This window comes from Saimiri boliviensis, chromosome 11, assembly GCF_048565385.1.
Source record: "Saimiri boliviensis isolate mSaiBol1 chromosome 11, mSaiBol1.pri, whole genome shotgun sequence".
Taxonomy (NCBI): Eukaryota; Metazoa; Chordata; class Mammalia; order Primates; family Cebidae; genus Saimiri; species Saimiri boliviensis.
Window position 1 is genome coordinate 84,258,455 of NC_133459.1, and position 19,253 is coordinate 84,277,707.

The 19,253-nt window shown below is 35.5% G+C and overlaps 1 protein-coding gene across 18 annotated transcripts in view; it reads left to right on the forward strand.

Moving 5' to 3' along the window:
* The window catches only part of LOC101033254 (calcium-activated chloride channel regulator 1-like), a 183,442-nt gene extending 167,236 nt beyond the window's left edge, over positions 1-16,206 (forward strand). For 17 of the 18 annotated variants that reach the window (XM_074381119.1, XM_074381121.1, XM_074381123.1 and 14 more), the window contains 9 exons: positions 1,747-1,974; positions 3,085-3,309; positions 7,193-7,370; positions 8,519-8,619; positions 8,984-9,208; positions 9,499-9,769; positions 10,329-10,499; positions 11,348-11,587; positions 15,677-16,201. In XM_074381119.1, coding sequence (XP_074237220.1) covers positions 1,747-1,974; positions 3,085-3,309; positions 7,193-7,370; positions 8,519-8,619; positions 8,984-9,208; positions 9,499-9,769; positions 10,329-10,499; positions 11,348-11,587; positions 15,677-16,017 — 1,980 coding nt within the window. In that variant the 3' untranslated portion in view covers positions 16,018-16,201. Of the gene's footprint in view, positions 1-1,746; positions 1,975-3,084; positions 3,310-7,192; positions 7,371-8,518; positions 8,620-8,983; positions 9,209-9,498; positions 9,770-10,328; positions 10,500-11,347; positions 11,588-15,676 lie in introns of all 18 variants that reach the window. The other variant, XM_074381117.1, reaches the window with a different exon arrangement.
* The last annotated feature ends 3,047 nt before the right edge of the window (positions 16,207-19,253 follow it).

The following is a 19,253-nucleotide window of genomic DNA, read 5'->3' on the forward strand; positions in this document are numbered from 1 at the left end:
CTTGGTGAGTAAGAGGCAGAAAATGAGGTTGAAACAAAAAATGGGGACATACAGAGCTAAGGTGTTTGAGTTTTATACTCTCAGTTTTAGACTGGTGATGTTATTAGTTTAATTATTTCAGGAAGGTAATTCTACTAATTGTGAAGGATGAGATAGAGTGAGATGATAGTGGAGGCAAGGGAGACCAGTTGGAGGCCATGGCAATAGGTAGGTAAGAGGCCCAAATAAAGGCACAGGGGTAGAGGAAAGAGAAACCAGGTTTGATATGCATTTCATATCAGCAAGACTTGGTTATGAATAACTGCTTTGATTGCAAACTACATTTTTCTCCCATCCAATGTAACCCCATTTGGTAAATGTATCAGCCATATCAGAAACAAAACAAAGACAAAACTTAGATAAGCTGCACAAGGTGGCTCATACCTGTAATCCCAGCACTTTGGGAGGCTGAGGTGGGCAGATCACAAGGTCAAGAGATAGTGACTATCATGGCCAACATGGTGAAATCCCATCTCTATTAAAAACACAAAAGTTAACTGGGTATGGTTTTGCCTGCCTGTTGTTCCAGCTACTCGGGAGGCTGAGGCAACAGAATTGCTTAAACCAGGGAGTCAGAGGTTGCAGTGAGCCAAGATTGTCAAAAAAAAAAAAAAAAAAAAAAAAAAAAAAAAAAAAAACCTTAGATAAAGGGTATTCAAATGTAATGATTTAGTTCCTCTAATTCTGAGCTTATATCTGAAGATTGTACATTGGAAGGGTATTAAAATAATAAAATGGCACTACTAAAAATATTCTTGTAAGCTGAGGCTCATCTTGCAGTAGCAAGATGAATTCCTTCTTAAAGACCACCCTAGTTTGTGAGACCATTTTTCCAAGTTACTACGTTTTAAAACTTTAAAAATATTTACAGATTCTATAGCAGATGTCCTCAAACTATGGCCCGTGGGCCGCGTGCAGCCCCATGAGACCATTTATTCAGCCCCCCGCCACACTTCAGGAAGGGGCACCTCTTTCATTGGTGGTCAGTGAGAGGAGCACAGTATGTGGAGGCCCTCCAACGGTCTGAGGGACAGTGAACTGGCCCCCTGTGTAAAAAGTTTGGGGACATCTGTTCTATAGTAACAAAATATTCATTGGCAGAATTACTGGATACAATTCACCACTTGCCTCTAAAAGAGAAATAATTACATTTCCTCATTTTCTCCCTATACTTTCATTACTTTTTCAGGGGTATTACTTTATCTATGTCGAAATTTGCCAGAGCCAATAGTAATCCAGGTTGTAGAATAGCTGTCTTCAAGTTTTTTGATCAACTATGAATATATGGAACATACCTAGACAGTTAAAGAAGGCCATCTTCTCTATATCATTTTTAGGGGGTAGCTAGAAATTATCACAAGTCCTGTCCCTTTTTCCTCAAACTTAATTCAAGGTTTGAGCTCCCCCAAATTTAGAAGGGAAAATAAGAAGTTAACTTAAGCAGTCATGCCAGCTGCCACAATCTCCCATTGATATATCTATCTATAACCAAAAGTATCACCAAAACTTTTTACCAGTACATGTTGATAGCTTTACCTTGCTTCTGTTCCATTCAACTATGCAAAATGGATGTCAAAATGTTAGATTATAAAGTAGTTTTTAACTATCAGGAGATAAAATCTGTGGAGAATATATATGACAGATAACTACATATTTGATGCCTCACAAGTTATTGTAATCTTGTCTTCTAATTGATTTTTTTTCCAGGTGACTGAATTTTGTACTAAAAAAACACACAATACAGAAGCTCCAAACCTACATAACAAAATGTGCAATCACAAAAGCACATGGGATATAATCATGCGCTCTGAAGATTTTCAGCACTTATCTCCCATGACAGAAATAAAGTCACCACCTCATCCTACATTTTCATTGCTCAGGTCCAAACAGCGTGTAGTCTGTTTGGTACTTGATAAATCTGGAAGCATGGCTGCAGTAAGATAGTTTTTAGTTAACTGTCTTAAATTACTTAAGTATTTAAGCTACTAGAAATATCAGTATTAAGTATTTAAGCTGATGGAAATATAATCTTAGGTTTAGTTCTAGTAACAAACATACATATGTATTTACAGTTCATAAATTTTAGTACATAATTTTATATAGATAAGTACTAAAAGGCAATATGCCAAAATAAAAATGTTGTAGGCCAGGCACGGTAGCTCGTGTCTCTAAGCACTTTGGGTGGCTGAGGCGGGTGGATCACCTGAGGTCAGGAATTCAAGACCAGCCTGGCCAACATGATGAAACCCCATCTCTACTAAAAAGACAAAAATTAACTGGTGTGGTGACGCTCATCTGTAATCCTAGTTACTTGGGAGGCTGAGGCAGGAAAATCGCTTGAACCTGATTGCAACCTCACTGGAGGTTGAAGTGAACCGAGATTGTCCCACTGCACTCCAGCCTGGGTGACAGAGCGAGACTCTATCTCAAAAAAAATGTTGTTATATTAAGGTTATTGGATTATAAATAATTTATATTCCTTAACTTTTAATTCTAATTCGAAAAATTATAGTGGAAGAAAAAAAATAAAAATCATCCATAATTCTGTCACCGGAAATATAACACTGTAGTGTTTTCTTTGCTAATGTATTTGTTTGTCCTCCTCAAAAATATATTTTATACAATGTTTCATAATCTGATTTTTTTACTTAATATACCTTCAAAACTTCCCATGAAATAAATGATTCCATGACATAATTTTAGTGGTTATATAATATGCCCATACTATAATTTAATCAAGCAATCCCCTGTTGTTGGACAGTTGGGAGATTTTCAGTTGTTATTATTTAAATGAATATTTTTTATGTATTTTTAAGATTATTTCTTTAGGGTAAATAAATAAAAATGTATAGACTGTCAAGGCTTTTCCAAGTAAACCTGATTTTTTAAAATTTTCTTTAAAATTTTTAAATAAAATGAAGAAGCTAAATTTTAAAATACAACCAATCAATTATTATCATGATCTATGGCCCATAAATGATTTGTTCATTAATCTCTCAAGATTTGGAGAGTCTTGTGAGTTATTCACACATCTTTTTCTTACAGGAAGACCGTCTCTTTCGAATGAATCAAGCAGCAGAACTGTACTTGATTCAAATTATTGAAAAAGGGTCCTTCGTTGGGATGGTCACATTTGACAGTAGGGCTCAAATCCAAAATAATCTCACAGAAATAACTGATGATAACACTTACCAAAAGATCACTGCAAATCTGCCTCAAGAGCCTGATGGTGGCACTTCAATTTGTAACGGACTCAAAGCAGGATTTCAGGTAAAATAAAAATATTTTTAAAATATAATTTGCCAATTTCTATTGCTTTTAATTTTCTCCAATTACCTTTGAACAAAGGGCATGAGTTCATGGGCTCCTCATTTAATAATATTGTGACCTGATCAAGGTAAATCATTTATGGGAAGAAAACATATAGCTTCTCTTACTATCTGTTTACAGCTAGACCCTCTCTGAGTATGGCTATTCCAATGACATACTCCTGAGGTGCTAAGTTGCACTGGGGAGTCGTTAAGCGAGGGGGAAATTTTTCAGTCTGCACACAATTATGATTTTATTGGGGAGCTCCCCATTTCGCTAACACTCCCACAGTCTAAGTGTCAAGGAGAAGAAAATAATGCCACTAAGAGGAATATGGAAGAGAGAAATCAGTAACATTTCCATATGATGGATAAGGAAAGCCCCAGTTTATCAAGATAAATTGACATTTAAAAATCACAAAGAGGCCGCATGGTGGCTCATGCTTGTAATCCCAGCACTTTGGGAGGCTGAGGAAAGTGGATCACCTGAGGTCAGGAGTTTGAGACCAGCCTGACCAACATGATGAAACCCCGTCTGTACTAGAAAATAAAACTTAGCTGGGCATGGTAGTGCAGGCCTGTAATCCCAGCTACTCTGGAGGCTGAGGCAGGAGAATCGCTTGAACCCAAGCGGTGGAGATTGCAGTGAGCCAAGATCTGGCCATTGAACTCCAGCCTGGGCAACAGAGTGAGACTCCATCTCAGAAAAATTAAAAATACATTTTAAAAATTAAAATTTTTTTAAATTAAAAGATTTAATAATCATAAAAATAAGCTGGATACAGCAGGTCACACCTGCATCCCAGCACTTTGGGGGTCTGAGGCAGGTGGATCGCTTGAGCTCAAGAGTAGACCAGCCTGGCCAGCATTGGGAAAACTTGCCTCTAAAAATCAGCCAGGTATCCTGGCCTGCGCCTGTAGCCCCAGCTACTTGTGGGGCTGAGGTGGGAAGATTGCTTGAGCTCCAGAGGCGGAGATTGCAAGGAGCCGTGATCACGTCACTGCACTCCAGCCTGGGCTACAGAGCAAGACCTGACTAAAAAAAAAAAAGAAAAGAAAAGAAAAAATAATTATAAAGATAGAGTTAGCTGTTAAGCACTATAATACCAAACCTAACAATCATAGATTAAAGTTTAATATAATTATAATTAAAATTGTGAACTCAAAAAATTGGGAGCACTCTTTGAGCACTATACCCAATTGCCTCCAGTATTCATCTGAATTCCTTCTAACCTAACTTTCATTTAAGTCTATTTATTGTCATGTTTTAAGTCACAAAAACAGAAAACTACTTCCTTCGCTGACCTCTCCTTGCCTCAAAATGGAAATTGCTAGTCTTATCCAGGCCACTGATTAATACTACATCTCAACTTTCCTCATAGTGTCTATTTCTGATGAAATGTGTTAGTTTAAGAAGGCAGGCCCTGGATGATGACAAACTTGGGATCTTGGCTCTGATATACGTTAGCTAAATTAAATGACCTTGAGTAACTAATTCAATTCAACATCTGCTTCCTCAACAGAGATAATGTGGATTATAATAGTACCTATCTCATTTATTGTGGGAATTATGTAAGATAAATAATTGCTTAAGAAAGATTTACGCGCACGGTGGCTCAAGTCTGTAATCCCAGCACTTTGGGAGGCCGAGGCGGGTGGATCACGAGGTCGAGAGATCGAGACCAGCCTGGTCAACATGGTGAAACCCCGTCTCTACTAAAAATACAAAAAAAATTAGCTGGTCATGATGGCTCGTGCCTGTAATCCCAGCTACTCAGGAGGCTGAGGCAGGAGAATTGCCTGAGCCCAGGAGGCGGAGGTTGCGGTGAGCCGAGATCACGCCATTGCACTCCAGCCTGGGTAACAAGAGCGAAACTCCACCTCAAAAAAAAAAAAAAAAGATTTACTATTATAATAATTATAATTCTTATTATATATGTCTATTCATTTCTAAAATATGACAAGCACTGTACACTGGGAATATGTTAAAATGTTTACACATATTGGTTCATATATTTTTAAAATATATTTATATATATATTTCTTTTTTTTTTTAGATGGAGTTTCACTTTTGTCCAGGTGTTAATACTACTTTGCCCAGGCTAGAGTGCTGTAGCGTGGTCTCAGCTCACTGCAAACTCCACCTCCCAGGTTCAAGCAGTCTTCTGCCTAAGCCTCCTGAGTAGCTGGGATTACAGGTGCCCGTCACCATGCCTGGCTAACTTTTTGTATTTTCAGTAGAGATGGAGTTTCATCATGTTGGCCAGGCTGCTCTTGAACTGACCTTCGGTGATCCGCCTCAGCCTCCCAAAGTACAGGGATTACAAGTGTGAGCCACTGTACTCAACCTTTATACGTATCTTATGATACCTTGACCACAAAGTCTATTGCTAATTAATGGTGTCAAATCACATTCAGAGCTATAAATAGCCCTTAATTACTCATATAATAAAACCAATCAATACACAAGCATTTTACTTACAAAATTCTAACAATATAGCTAACGTTTACTGACCATATTATATGTTATTGCCTATGCTAAATAAGACATGCATGGTCTTATTTTATCCTTACCATTACTCTGTGAGTTGGGTAATATTACTATGCCCATTTTGCAGATAAGGAAACTGAAGTGCAGACTAATTGAATCTTTCTCAGTATTATATAGCCAATAATTGTCAGATACAAGATTCAAAACCTGGTTTTTCTGATCCCAAAGTCTATAAACTTAATCATTACACTAATCTATCTATAAAACTCTATTATAAATGTATATAATACATATATGTATATACTATATGATATACATGTATAGACTTTCATATAAAGTCTTGAGAAAAACTAAACACTACCTATTTTACTTAGCAAATAGCAGAGCTGGAATTTACTCTCAAGGTATTTAATGCCAAATCTCTTGGTAGAACTTAGTAAAAGATGAAAAACAAACATTTGTATTAATTAAAAAATTAGGAACTTTCGTCTTTGTGGCAGGTCAAAGTTTTTTTTCCAGGAAATTCTGAGATTCTTCAGAAGTGATCAAATAAAATGAATTTTTAAAGAATGTATTACACAATTTAAACTTGCACACCCATCTTTGGTCATGACTTTCCAGATGCTATCTAGTCTGCAGTCTTTTAGAACTGTCTGGGTCACTTGCCTCCACCTCAAATATCACTTAGATAATACTGACAACAATAATAGCTAATAGTGAATACTTACTATGTGTCAGACATTGCTCTACATTCTTATTTTTCCTCTCTTTGGTAGCAAGAGTATATTTGAGAGGATTAGAAGAAGTATTAACATTCTAGCTTTGAAAACTTACAAGACCGTTGTAAATTATACTCATTTCCATACGCCAACTCAGCCTGAAATAACCTCACAGAGTTTTCTTTTGCTTACTCTGATGCAAAGACTAGAAGAACAGGTTTATTCTTATTTTAAATATATTAAGATATGGGCCAGGCGTGGTGGCTCACGCCTGTAATTCCAGCACTTTGGGAGGCCAAGGTGGGTGGATCGCCTGAGGTCAGGAGTTTGAGACCAGCCTGGCCAACATGGTGAAATCCCATCTCTACAAAAACATAAAAATTAGCCAGGCATGGTGTTGGGTGCCTGTAATCCCAGCTACTTGGGAGGCTGAGGTAGGAGAATCACTTGAACCCAGGAGGTGGAAGTTGGAGTGAGCCAAGACCACACCATTGCACTCCAGCCTGGGCAACAAGAGCAAAACTCAATCTCAAATATACATAGATTATTTTATATATATATAATATATCACATATGTTATATTTTTTAAAAGATATGACATTCTATAATTAATAACCTGGCTTTTTCATTATCAGGCAATTTCCCAGAGTAACCAGAGTACTTTGGGTTCTGAAATCATATTACTAACAGATGGGAATGATGATCAAATAAGCTCATGCTTCGAAGAGGTAAAACAAAGTGGTGCAATCATCCACACCATTGCTCTGGGACCAACCGCTGAGAAAGAACTGGAGACCCTGTCAAATATGACAAGTAAACCTGTGGAATATAATTTGAATAAAAAATAAATGTCTAGTCTCTCTTATTCGAGGGGCTCTTTCTCTATAAATCTGCTCAAAAATTTTCTATCCTAAAAAGTAATCTTTGTCCATTCTTCATCCTTCAGATTAAGTTCTTTTCCATTTCTTTCACTTCATACACCACTTTTTTTCTAATATTATTTAACATTTGCTGTCTTTATTCCCCACATACTTTCTGCCAGTGCTAACAAACAGAAACTCTTTTCTCCATGGTTACTCAACTGGAAGTCAAAAATTATTGCTCAATTCCAGAATACTACTCAATTGCACAGTAAAGATTTAGACAATCCTCTTTTACAGATGACAAAATGGAAACCTGGACAGTGCAAATGATTTGCCAAAGGCCATAGAGTCCCGAGTATCAATTCAAAGCTCTTTCCAGCATACTATCCTATTCCTGCTTTACCAAATCTTGCTAAATCTTAGTTTGGAACATTTCTGTATTTCACCTTTCTATACAATCCTTCTACCACTGCCGTTATAAACCAGCCCTCACAACTCCCTGACTGGGAGACTTCAATAAACTTTCACCTTATCTTTCTGTCATTTATCAGTTCATTAAATATGTATTGATTGTAGTATTTGTGGCAGTCACTTGTGTTAATTCTTGACCTCTGCAATCTGTTCTTTCCTAATTCCTTACACGTAAGTAATCTCCCTTTTCATTAATTTCAACACCATTTATTTCCTGCACTTAATTTTTACTTTATTGTAAACTGTAATTCTCTAATTGTTTTGGTGTACCTTAGACACCACTAGAAAATAAGCAGCTGGTTCAGAAGGCTATCTTAAATTTCATTTTTATAACATTATTTAGTGCTTAGACCAGCTTTATCAATGCAGCAGGTGTTTACATTTGATGATTGATTGGTGTAAAAACTATGTAATTTGGACCATTCTTTAAAGCTTCTTTTATTCTTATCTTTCTTATTTTGAGCAAGGTTTTAGTTATTAATGTAGGATTGCATAAGGGACACTGGTATGCTGAAAGATAACAAAGTGTTTTCGTAAGTTTGAAACACTATTTAAAAATAGATTTTAAAGTGTATTGATGAAAGCAAAATAACGAATATGATTTTTCCACTTAAAATTTGATTTTAGGAGGACATCGTTTTTATGCCCATAATGACATAAACGGCCTTACTGATGCTTTCAGCAGAATTTCATCTAGAAGTGGCAGCATCTTTCAACAGGCTCTTCAGGTCAGTATAGTAAAAAAAATTATTTTCTTTATCACAGTTGTAATAAATGTCTATTATCCTAATTATTAACTCATTTCTCTAATAGATAATTTTTTGCCCAAAAATATTTCAGATATGCAGAAGAAAAACATCCTTACTGAATTTGCTTTTCCATAACACTTATAGCCACGTTTTGTCTTGAATTCTTCTATTCTTTAGAATTAGATATGCTTTTTATTTGGAAAATTCTTTAAAACAATTTCTTAGTTATTTTAATTAAAATTTTAAAAACAAATTTAAAATTACTCTCAACTGACTAAAGTCAGAAATTTTTTAACTATGATAAATGGATTTTATGTGCTGCTTGTTTTTATTTACCAAACAGTTGGAAAGTAAAGCTTTGAATATCCCAAAGAAGAAATGGGTAAATGGTACAGTGCCTGTGGATAGTACAGTTGGAAATGATACTTTCTTTGTTGTCACATGGACAATACAAAAGCCAGAAATAATTCTTCAAAGTCCAAAAGGAAAAAAATACACTACCTCGAATTTCAAAGAAGATAAACTAAATATTCGGTCTGCTCGTCTTCGAATACCAGGTATTGCAGAGGTAGGTCTATTATATGCTTTCTTAATCAATCTCTATTTTTTAAAAATGAAAACAACATAAATAACATCTTCTATATTGCCAATATTAAAATGATGACAGTTCATCTGTAATAAAGAAATCAAATTGAATAATTAGGGATTCATATTTATACTATTTACTAGTTTGTGAAATTGGAAATTAAAAATCATGATGATTATTCTCCTTAAATTTATAAATAATTTTATATTCCAAACAAGGAGAAGAAAAATATTACCAAAGCTCTCAGACAGATTTTTCTTTTAATGTTTCAGACAGGCACTTGGACTTACAGCCTTCGAAATAATCATGCCAAATCTCAGCTGCTAACTATCACAATGACCACTCGACCAAAAAGCCCTGCCACACTCCCAGTAATTGCAACGGCTCACATGAATCAAAATACAGCTCGTTACCCTAGCCCAATGATTGTTTATGCACGAGTCAGTCAAGGGTTTCTGCCTGTTCTGGGAATCAATGTAACAGCCGTTATAGAAAATGAAGATGGACATCAAGTAACATTGGAGCTCTGGGACAATGGTGCAGGTAATAAGAATCTGCATCAACTTCCACTAAACTTAAAATCTTCCTGTAGTTCTATGACCTAGAAGACACTATTATCTGTATTTGCTAATGAATCACATTTTTAAGTAAATGAAATTTAATCCTAATGTTTTTAAAACTTTTTTCTCAGTTATCTCGACAACTCATAGACATAGCACATTTGCCATTTTTAAATTTTATGAGCAATTTTACTTTTTCCATGGAACTTAAGAGCAAAATTTCTATTTTCATTAATGTCAGTGTTTCATATATGTTTTCTCCAGTTGCTATATTTTTCTTATTTTAATAAGTTCTTTTTTATGAAATAATAGTGACAGCTAATATTAATTGAATGCCTACCATCAATTAGACTTTTCCAAAAACACGAGAGTTAGCAGGTGGCTCAAGCTTTCAACCAAAATGTCTGATTCCAGAATTCATGTACTTATAACACTGTGCCACATACTATCTCCCAAATTACTGACATCATCAGTGTTCATAAACAGATATGATTGTCATTTTTACTTTATTGGATGACTCATTATTACATTTTGTTATCAAGGTGCTGACACTGTCAAGAATGATGGCATCTACTCAAGATATTTTACAGATTACCGTAGAAATGGTAGATACAGTTTAAAAGTGCATGCCCAGGCAAGAAAAAACACAGCTAGGCTAAGTTTAAGACAACAACAGAATAAAGCTCTGTACATACCGGGCTATGTTGAAAATGGTAAGTAGCAGTAAAACAGAAATGTGTCAGTTGTTTAGACAAATTGCATATGGCAAACATTCAAAATATAATGTACTACAGAAAGCCCAAATATATAACATTGTAATCATCTGTATGTTTCAAAACCATATTGGCATTTGTAGACCTAGCATAGACCTATGTTTCCACATATTTTGGTCACATTCCCCTGAGTTCATTTCATTTACATTGAAAAAAAGAAAATTGCTTAGCACCTACTATGTTGCAAACACTGTGCTAGGTGCTAGAGCTACAAAGACAAATAAAACGTAATCCTGGTCCTCAAAGAATTTTCGGCCATGTAGTAGAGAGAGATAGGTTAAAAGATAGTTTTAACATAGCATAATGTTTCCTGATCAATTTTTAAATATCAGTAAACAAGCTTTTTCTCACTAAAAGCTGTTACGTTTTCAATGTCTGCTATCAATCAAAATTAATCCTTTACCGTTGCCAGATCAGCTTGCAAGATGTATAGACATGGCGGCCAGGTATGATGGCTCACTACTGTAATCCCAGCACTTTGGGAGGCAGAGGCGAGTGCATCACCTGAGGTCAGAAGTTCCAGACCAGCCTGGCCTACATGAGGAAACCCCGTCTCTACTAAAAATACAAAAATTAGCCGGGCATGCTGCCGAGCATCTGTAGTCTCGCAGCCACTCAGGAGGCTGAGGAGGAGAATCGCTTCAACCCAGGAGGCAGAGGTTGCAGTGAGCTGAGATCCCACCACTGCACCCCAGCCTGGCAACAGAGCCAGACCCCATCTCAAAAAAAAAAAAAAAAAAAAAAAGAGTAAACATATATGAAATGTTACAAAATTTTTTTCTTGGTAGGAACAATTATAATTAACCCACCCAAACCTGAAGTCAAAGGTAAAGTGACAGAAGCTCCAATAGACAACTTCAGCAGACTCACCTCTGGAGGGTCATTTACTGTATCAGGAGTACCTCCTAATAGTAATTCTTCTCAGGCGATCCCACCTGGTAAAATTACAGACCTTGAAGCTAAGTTTCAAGGAGATCATATTCAACTTTCATGGACTGCCCCTGGCAAGGTTCTCGATAAAGGAAGAGGTAAGTTTAACATTATGTTTTAAAACACACTAAAAGAAATCCCATTGCCTTTCATTTGCTAAGAATTTTCTAATGTCCCATTTATAAATAACATTTATGAAGTGTCTATTATAGGCCATTATTTAATTATTTTCAGATGTGAAAACTGTAAGAGATTACTGGACCAAGTTATTTCTATGTTTCATAACTTATAATTCTAACCCATCACGTCAGATTCTATTATGCCAACCTGTCAGAAATGGAAGCATCTTAGAAATTACTTTGATAAGACAGTTAACAGCTTTCTGTTGCATTATCTTCTCCCCAAATTTTAAGTATTTCTGTACTTGCAGTTTCATTCATTTATCAACCTTCTGTGGGCTGTCACACTGTTGAGTTCCTAAGAAAGATCCATGCAGTCAATTAAATACAGAAGGCACAAAAGTAAACAGATAATTACATAAAGTATAAGAAGGCTTATGCTTTTATAAACAGAGAATCATGTGGCAACCCACAGAGGGGCCACAAACCCCTAGTTAGAGGTTGAAATCATAGAGTATATCATAAAGCCTTCCCAAGGAAGACTATCCCTGAGTATTGAAGAATGAAGGTAGTTACCCAAGATAAGTGAAGGCTTCCCACAGAGAGAGAGATGTTCATGTGCACAGAAACTCACTTGTTTGGAAGATTTGTTCATGGAGTCTGCATAAAGTTTAAGTTCAAAAGATCTCATTTATTCAAAGTTCCTAATAACAAACTACCCTAATTCCAAAAAGTTTAAATTACTTCTATCTTTGCTTGAAATTTAAATGAATTCAATCAGTATTTACTGAATGCCTACCACATTCCAGTATTACATAGGTTAGTAGACTTTTATAACCTATGAAACTTTATCCAAGACTGGATAAAGCCAGTCTTGCTGTTTTCCTTTTAAGATTGGGAAAAATGAAAGCAATATGCAATCTAGATATACATAATATCTCAGAGATTGCCACTGCTAAAACACCAGTGTTGAATACTGTTTCTCCTGGGTTACAATAAACCCCTCATTGTACACTCTCAGAAGAAAAGATGCTTCTTTCACTCACTACATAGCATTTTCAAAGCTGCATTTCTTATCATTATTATACAAAGAGAAAATCATTCAAAAGCCAGAGGAAACATAGAATATGCACAGAGCTTTTGTATTTCAATGTTGAAAACCTTATGACAGCTTCTGAAATACCTTATTTTTTCATGCTATGACCCTTAAACCTATGGCAAAATCCCCAATATTGCCACTGAAAAGCTTCAAATGAAATTTCTTGACTATATACTTAGTTCTATAGTGAATTCAGTAAAAAACAAGCTTTCAGTTCAAGATTGGGTTCATAATAAATATCCCTCATGCTGATTATAAGAACTAAAAGTAGGAGTAATATATAACCACAAGTGCCTAAAACAGGTGGGATCTAATCTTTGTCTTTCCTTAGGAAAAATAGGAAGAGGTAGTGGTACCTGTTAAATGTTACCTGTAGACTTTCCAAAAGTGAGGTAGTAACAGTATCTTAAAGAATAAATGACGTCTATATAATCCTAAATGAAGCACTTAAATTACCTGCGACACAATTTCCATGCCTATCAGATATACAAATTAGACAAGATGACCTAAAATTGCTATAAAAAAGTAGATATAATTCTTATATTTTATGATTTTCTAATTCCATCATTTTGGGTGTCAACAACTGTACTGTTGCCAAGTAATTAAGGAGATCAAATACATGCCAACACAGGACCAGGCATCCTGAGTGATACAAAGAGTATAAAACATACTCTTTGTCCTCAAAAATTATCAGATCTAATCAGAATGACAAATTGAACCTCTACTAAACTATCTGAAAAACTCCATTCCATGAAACAGAAGTTCATGAAAGAGAGTCATCAAGGGTGAATGAAATGCTTGGACGAGACTTCATGCCGTTGGACTTGGTTGGACCTTAAAGAATGAGTACAATCTGCAACCACAGGGAGAAGGAGGCACATTTTGGAGAGAGAAAGAACAAAATTATATGATCAAGGTCAAGAAAGCAAAATTTCACAATGGATTATTTGAATTAAAATACGGAATAGATAGGTGGAGAGGAGAGAAAGAGAGAGAGAGAGAGAGAGAGAGAGAGAGACTAGATAGGTGGAGAGGAGAGAAAGAGAGAGAGAGAGAGAGAGAGAGAGAGAGAGAGACCTGCCTAAGTGGAACACAGGGTTTTTGAGAAGAGTAATAGAATGGTTTGATAAGGCCTATTTAAGAGGAAACTAAATGTTAAGCAGAGGATCTGAATTCTTTTTAAAAATACACTAAAAGTTTTTCACCACACACTTGAAATACCTTCAACATTTCATGGAAAAGTTAAAAACAAAGTCTTCACTTCAAAAAAGAACATCTGATGTTTTATTTTTCATCACATTTCAGATGTGAGAATATATTTTTATATGAATGGTAGATATGAAAAAGCAGTATAGAAAGAAACATTTATGTTGGCATATTCTTTTCCTTTCTTGATAAAATAAAAGCCAATATTTCAAACATTTACTAGTTTACCATTTATTAAATCATAGTAAACATATTTCATGCATTATCATCTATAATTCTTACCACTAGAATAGTAGGCACTCAATAAATATTTGTTGAATGAATTGAATAACTGAATCTCTATTTTAATAGATAAAAAAACTAGAGATGGCCGGGCGCGGTGGCTCAAGCCTGTAATTCCAGCCCTTTGGGAGGCCGAGGCGGGTGGATCACGAAGTCGAGATCGAGACCATCCTGGCCAACATGGTGAAACCCCGTCTCTACTAAAAATACAAAAAAAAATAGCTGGGCATGGTGGCACGTGCCTGTAATCCCAGCTACTCAGGAGGCTGAGGCAGGAGAATTGCCTGAACCCAGGAGGCGGAGGTTGCGGTGAGCCGAGATCGCGCCATTGCACTCCAGCCTGGGTAACAAGAGTGAAACTCCGTCTCAAAAAAAAAAAAAAAAAAAAAAAAAACTAGAGATAAGAAAGCTCAAATAAACTTCTTTTTATTACACAGCTAGCTAGTAGTAAAATGCAGGTGCTACTCAAGGTCTGCCTTGGTCCTTAGCACATAATTACTTTTATTTTTTATTTTTCTAAGTTTTAAATTTTTTATTTTTGTGGGTACATAGTAGGTGTATATATTTATGGGGTGATAATGAGATTTATTTATTTATGGGGTGATCATGAGATTTTGATCCGGGCATGCAGTGTGAAGTAACCACATCATGGAGAATGGGGTATCCATCCCCTCAAGCATTTATCCTTTGTGTTACAAACAACCCAACTACACTCCTCTAGTTATTTTTAAATATATAATTAAGTTATTATTGACTATGGACTATGGTCACTCTGTTGTGCTATCAAATAGCAGGTCTTATTCATTCTTTCTACTTGTTGTGCTCATTAACTATTCCCACTTTCTCCTACCCAGCCCCACCGACTACCCTTCCCAGCCTCTAGGAATCATTCTTCTACTCTGTATGTCCATGAGTTCAATTGTTTTGATTTTTAGATCCCACAAATAACTGAGAACATGGGATGTTTGTCTTTCTGCTTAGCACATGTTTCAGTAGCACACATTCCAGTCTCTCTGCCTCCTTTTGCTGGTTATCCTTGTCCCTGTTTCCCACTCTATTTGTCATCTCTCTTTCTCCCCTGTCCTATTACTTCTTCCTTTAACTTAATTAGAAATGACACATGTATGAGATACTGAGTATCTTCACTATACTAGAATACTATTATGTTACTTGTTATAAATTAAAAAGTAGATTAAGCACCTTATATTTCTCTTTTTAAAAAGGAATCAAGATTTTGACTTTTTAGTACCATATGGTTTTGAATTAAAATTTACTGGGATTAGAGAAATATGCATTTTAAGAAAAACTGTTTATGCATTTTTCTTTACAATGAAGATGGAATAACCAGACGAAAACAAATGGGATTTCTATAACTAAAATCTAGGGTGCGTTTCTGATACATTTCTAAATGTAAGGCAGTGTGGTGGCAGCATGGCATCCTAGTAATTTTAATACACCTGAAGTATCTATTTGTTTTCCAGCTGACAGCTACATCATAAGAATAAGTAAATATTTCCAGGACCTCCAACAAGATTTTGACAAAGCTGCTTTAATAAATACTTCTGGTCTGATACCTAAGGCGGCTGGCTCAGTAGAAAATTTTGGATTTAAACCAGGATATTCTAAAATAGAGAATGGCACCACATTCTATATTGCAATTCAAGCCACCAGTGAAGCCAGTCTCACCTCAGAGGTTTCAAACATTGCACAAGCAACTAAATTTATTCCTCCACCAAATCCCAGCAGTCCTGATCTGGGTACCAGTATTTCTGCAATCAGTTTGGTAATTTTTGGATTAGCTGTGATTTCATATATATTTTAAACTAGAAATTATATTACAACTCAAATTCAATGTTATGCACACTTGGTAAACATTTATTAGAATTTACTATACTTACTGTCTATTATAAAGATCATTAAAATGTAAAAGTGAATGTATAAAAGTTGTAAGTTTCCTAATTACTTGATTAACACTACTTGAGTTGTTAAATATTAATCAAAATGAGTATACTATTTCCTGTTTTTGAATAATCCATTAATTTTTAATATGAAAAGATACATATTTATACTTGTAAGCATTTTAAGAAACACTTTTAGAGTGTGCTACAAATTCATTTGGTATACTAACATCAAAATATATCTAAAGCCATTTGAAAAATATTTATATAAACATAATAGCAAATAATTTTATAGATTTATTTGTATCACATTGTTTATTATGAATACTTTATGTTTACATAAACTGTAATCAAAAAGGACTAGTAGTAGTAAGAAAGTCAAATTTGTTTTTTTAATTATTGATTATAAGTAGTGTATTTGTTTTTTATCATTGATTAAAAGGGATTTTAGCCCCAGGCATGAAATGACTAGCAAAAATCATTTCCTGTGTGAATTGTGTGACATCACAATAAAGTTATTTCTATTCTGATGCCATCATTAGGTCCTAAGACTATTACCATGATGCCTGATTGGGATGAGATTTTTCTTTTTCCTATTGCTGTATCCTCAGCATTTAGAATAATAATTGACACATAGCAGATATTCAACAAATATTTGCTAAATAACTTAATGAATACTTTCATAACTTCAAAAAAATCCAAATTTGACCACATTACATTAATAAAATACCACAAACTATCATGTGCCCATGGTTTTGTGAGGACCTCACATAATGAAAACTAACTCCCTTAATAACATTGATCAGAACCAACACATAAAGTTTCAAAAAATTAACTATCAATAGAATTTATAAACTATCTTATAAAAGGTAAATTGACCTATTAACATAGCAATGGGGTGATTTTTCTTAGAAAGAGAGAGAAAGACATATTGGAATAGAAGCCTTTGTTTACAGGCAAGATTATTTTAACTCTTTAAATATCTGAAAGGAGGAAGCTGTGTATTATCTGGAAGGGTCAGGAAAAAAAATTATACATCATTAGCAAACCAAATCCAGAAACATATATGAAAAATAATAATATATCATGACCAAGTTTAATCTATTACAGGAATCCAAATATGATTTAATATTAGAAAATTAAAGTAACTTACTACTTTAATAGTTTTTGTTTAGTTATATGATTGTCTCAATACATGCAGAAAAGTAAAATTCAACCATCACTCTTCAGTCAAAATGAAACCTATGAAAACTATTAATCTGATATTTTAATCTTAAAGTCAAAACCTGCATCTTTTAAATATAAATAAAAAGGGCACTGAATCTTCAAGTAGAGTTGAAAAATTATACATCAGAGGGTGAGAATTCTAAATTCCTAGGAAAATAAATCACTTAAGAGTCTATAAATAGGCCGGGCCGCGGTGGCTCAAGCCTGTAATCCCAGCACTTTGGGAGGCCGAGGCGGGTGGATCACGAGGTCGAGAGATCGAGACCATCCTGGTCAACATGGTGAAACTCCGTCTCTACTAAAAAATACAAAAAACTAGCTGGGCGTGGTGGCGCGTGCCTGTAATCCCAGCTACTTAGGAGGCTGAGGCAGGAGAACTGCCTGAGCCCAGGAGGCGGAGGTTGCGGTGAGCCGAGATTGCGCCATTGCACTCCAGCATGGGTAACAAGAGCGAAACTCCGTCTCAAAAAAAAAAAAAAAAAAAAAAAAAAGAGTCTATAAATAATAAAAAATTATTGATTATGAAAGCCTCAAAGAGTCAGAAGATAGTTAGCTTATTCTTAATACATGGCCATTATACTGAATAATTTATAGAGCTTTAGAAGTTAATGAGGTAACACTCCTATGCAATAAAAAAAGAATAGAAGATACAATAATTGGAAAGAAATATACAAAATTTTAATTATTTACAGGTGAAATGGAAATGCAATAAAATCAACAAATAATTAAAATAATGAGAGACTTCTGAAATATTCCTAGATGCAAGATCAATTTACTAAAAATCAATACCACTAGTCTGATATATACAGAGCTTTGAAGTTGTCAGTCCCATCCTCACAACCAGAAAAATAAGCTGAACTGACAAATCAAGAATTTTTCTTAGATTTATCAGAAACTTGAAGTCATACTGCAACCTGCCACCAAAATATTAGAGACAGAAAAACACAGATTCACAGCTTACCAGGAGCAGAAACATGTCAGTGAAGCTATTACCAGTAGGAACGTAAACCGTAAACGAAGACATGCCAGAGGCTAAGAGTGAATGAGGTTGAGAGCTAAAAATTCTCAGAGGCCTTAGAGAGACCTCCACACTTCCCTGGGTTTTTCTTCCAAGAACCCCATGAAGTTTTCAGAGTGAAGATTTGAGAAAAATCCCTTCAGACTTTCAACATGAGAGAGGTAAAAGTAACCATTTTGAAATATGCCCAAACATGGTGGCGCGTGCCTGTAATCCCAGCTACTCAGGAGGCTGAGGCAGGAGAATTGCCTGAACCCAGGAGGCAGAGGTTGCGGTGAGCCGAGATCGCGCCATTGCACTCCAGCCTGGGTAACAAGAGTGAAACTCCGTCTCAAAAAAAAAAAAAAAAGAAAGAAAGAAATATGCCCAAAGTGTTCTGTTCTTAGCAAAAGCCTGTCTTAAGGGAAACTGTTTTACCAGAGCCTGACTAACTTAGGTTTTACAAGATCCTAACCAACTTGGGGGAAGAGAAATACCCAACTCCAGTCTCGCCTAGCCTTCCTTGTAGCAGAGGAAGATACTCAACTCCAGAGCCCTCTAACTTTCCTATCTGATCAAAGAGGAGGAAAATGTTGGACACTAAGAAGGGAACAACAGAGACTGGGGCCGACTTAAGATTTGAGGGAGGGAGAATGGTAAGGATCAAAAAACTACCCTATCAGGTACTATGGTATTGTCGTTATTACCTACACAATGAAGTAATCTATACACCAAACCCTTGTGGCACACAATTTACCTATATAACAAACCTGCATATGTATCCCTGAACCTGAAAGAAAAGTTAAGAAAAAAAAAAAAATCTGAGAAGCATTTGTGAAGGCCACAGCCCAGGGAGACAAGCACAATAAAAGACTGAGATCTAATCATATGACTACACAATGCTTCTTCCCTGGCACCTTACCAACACATTTTGAG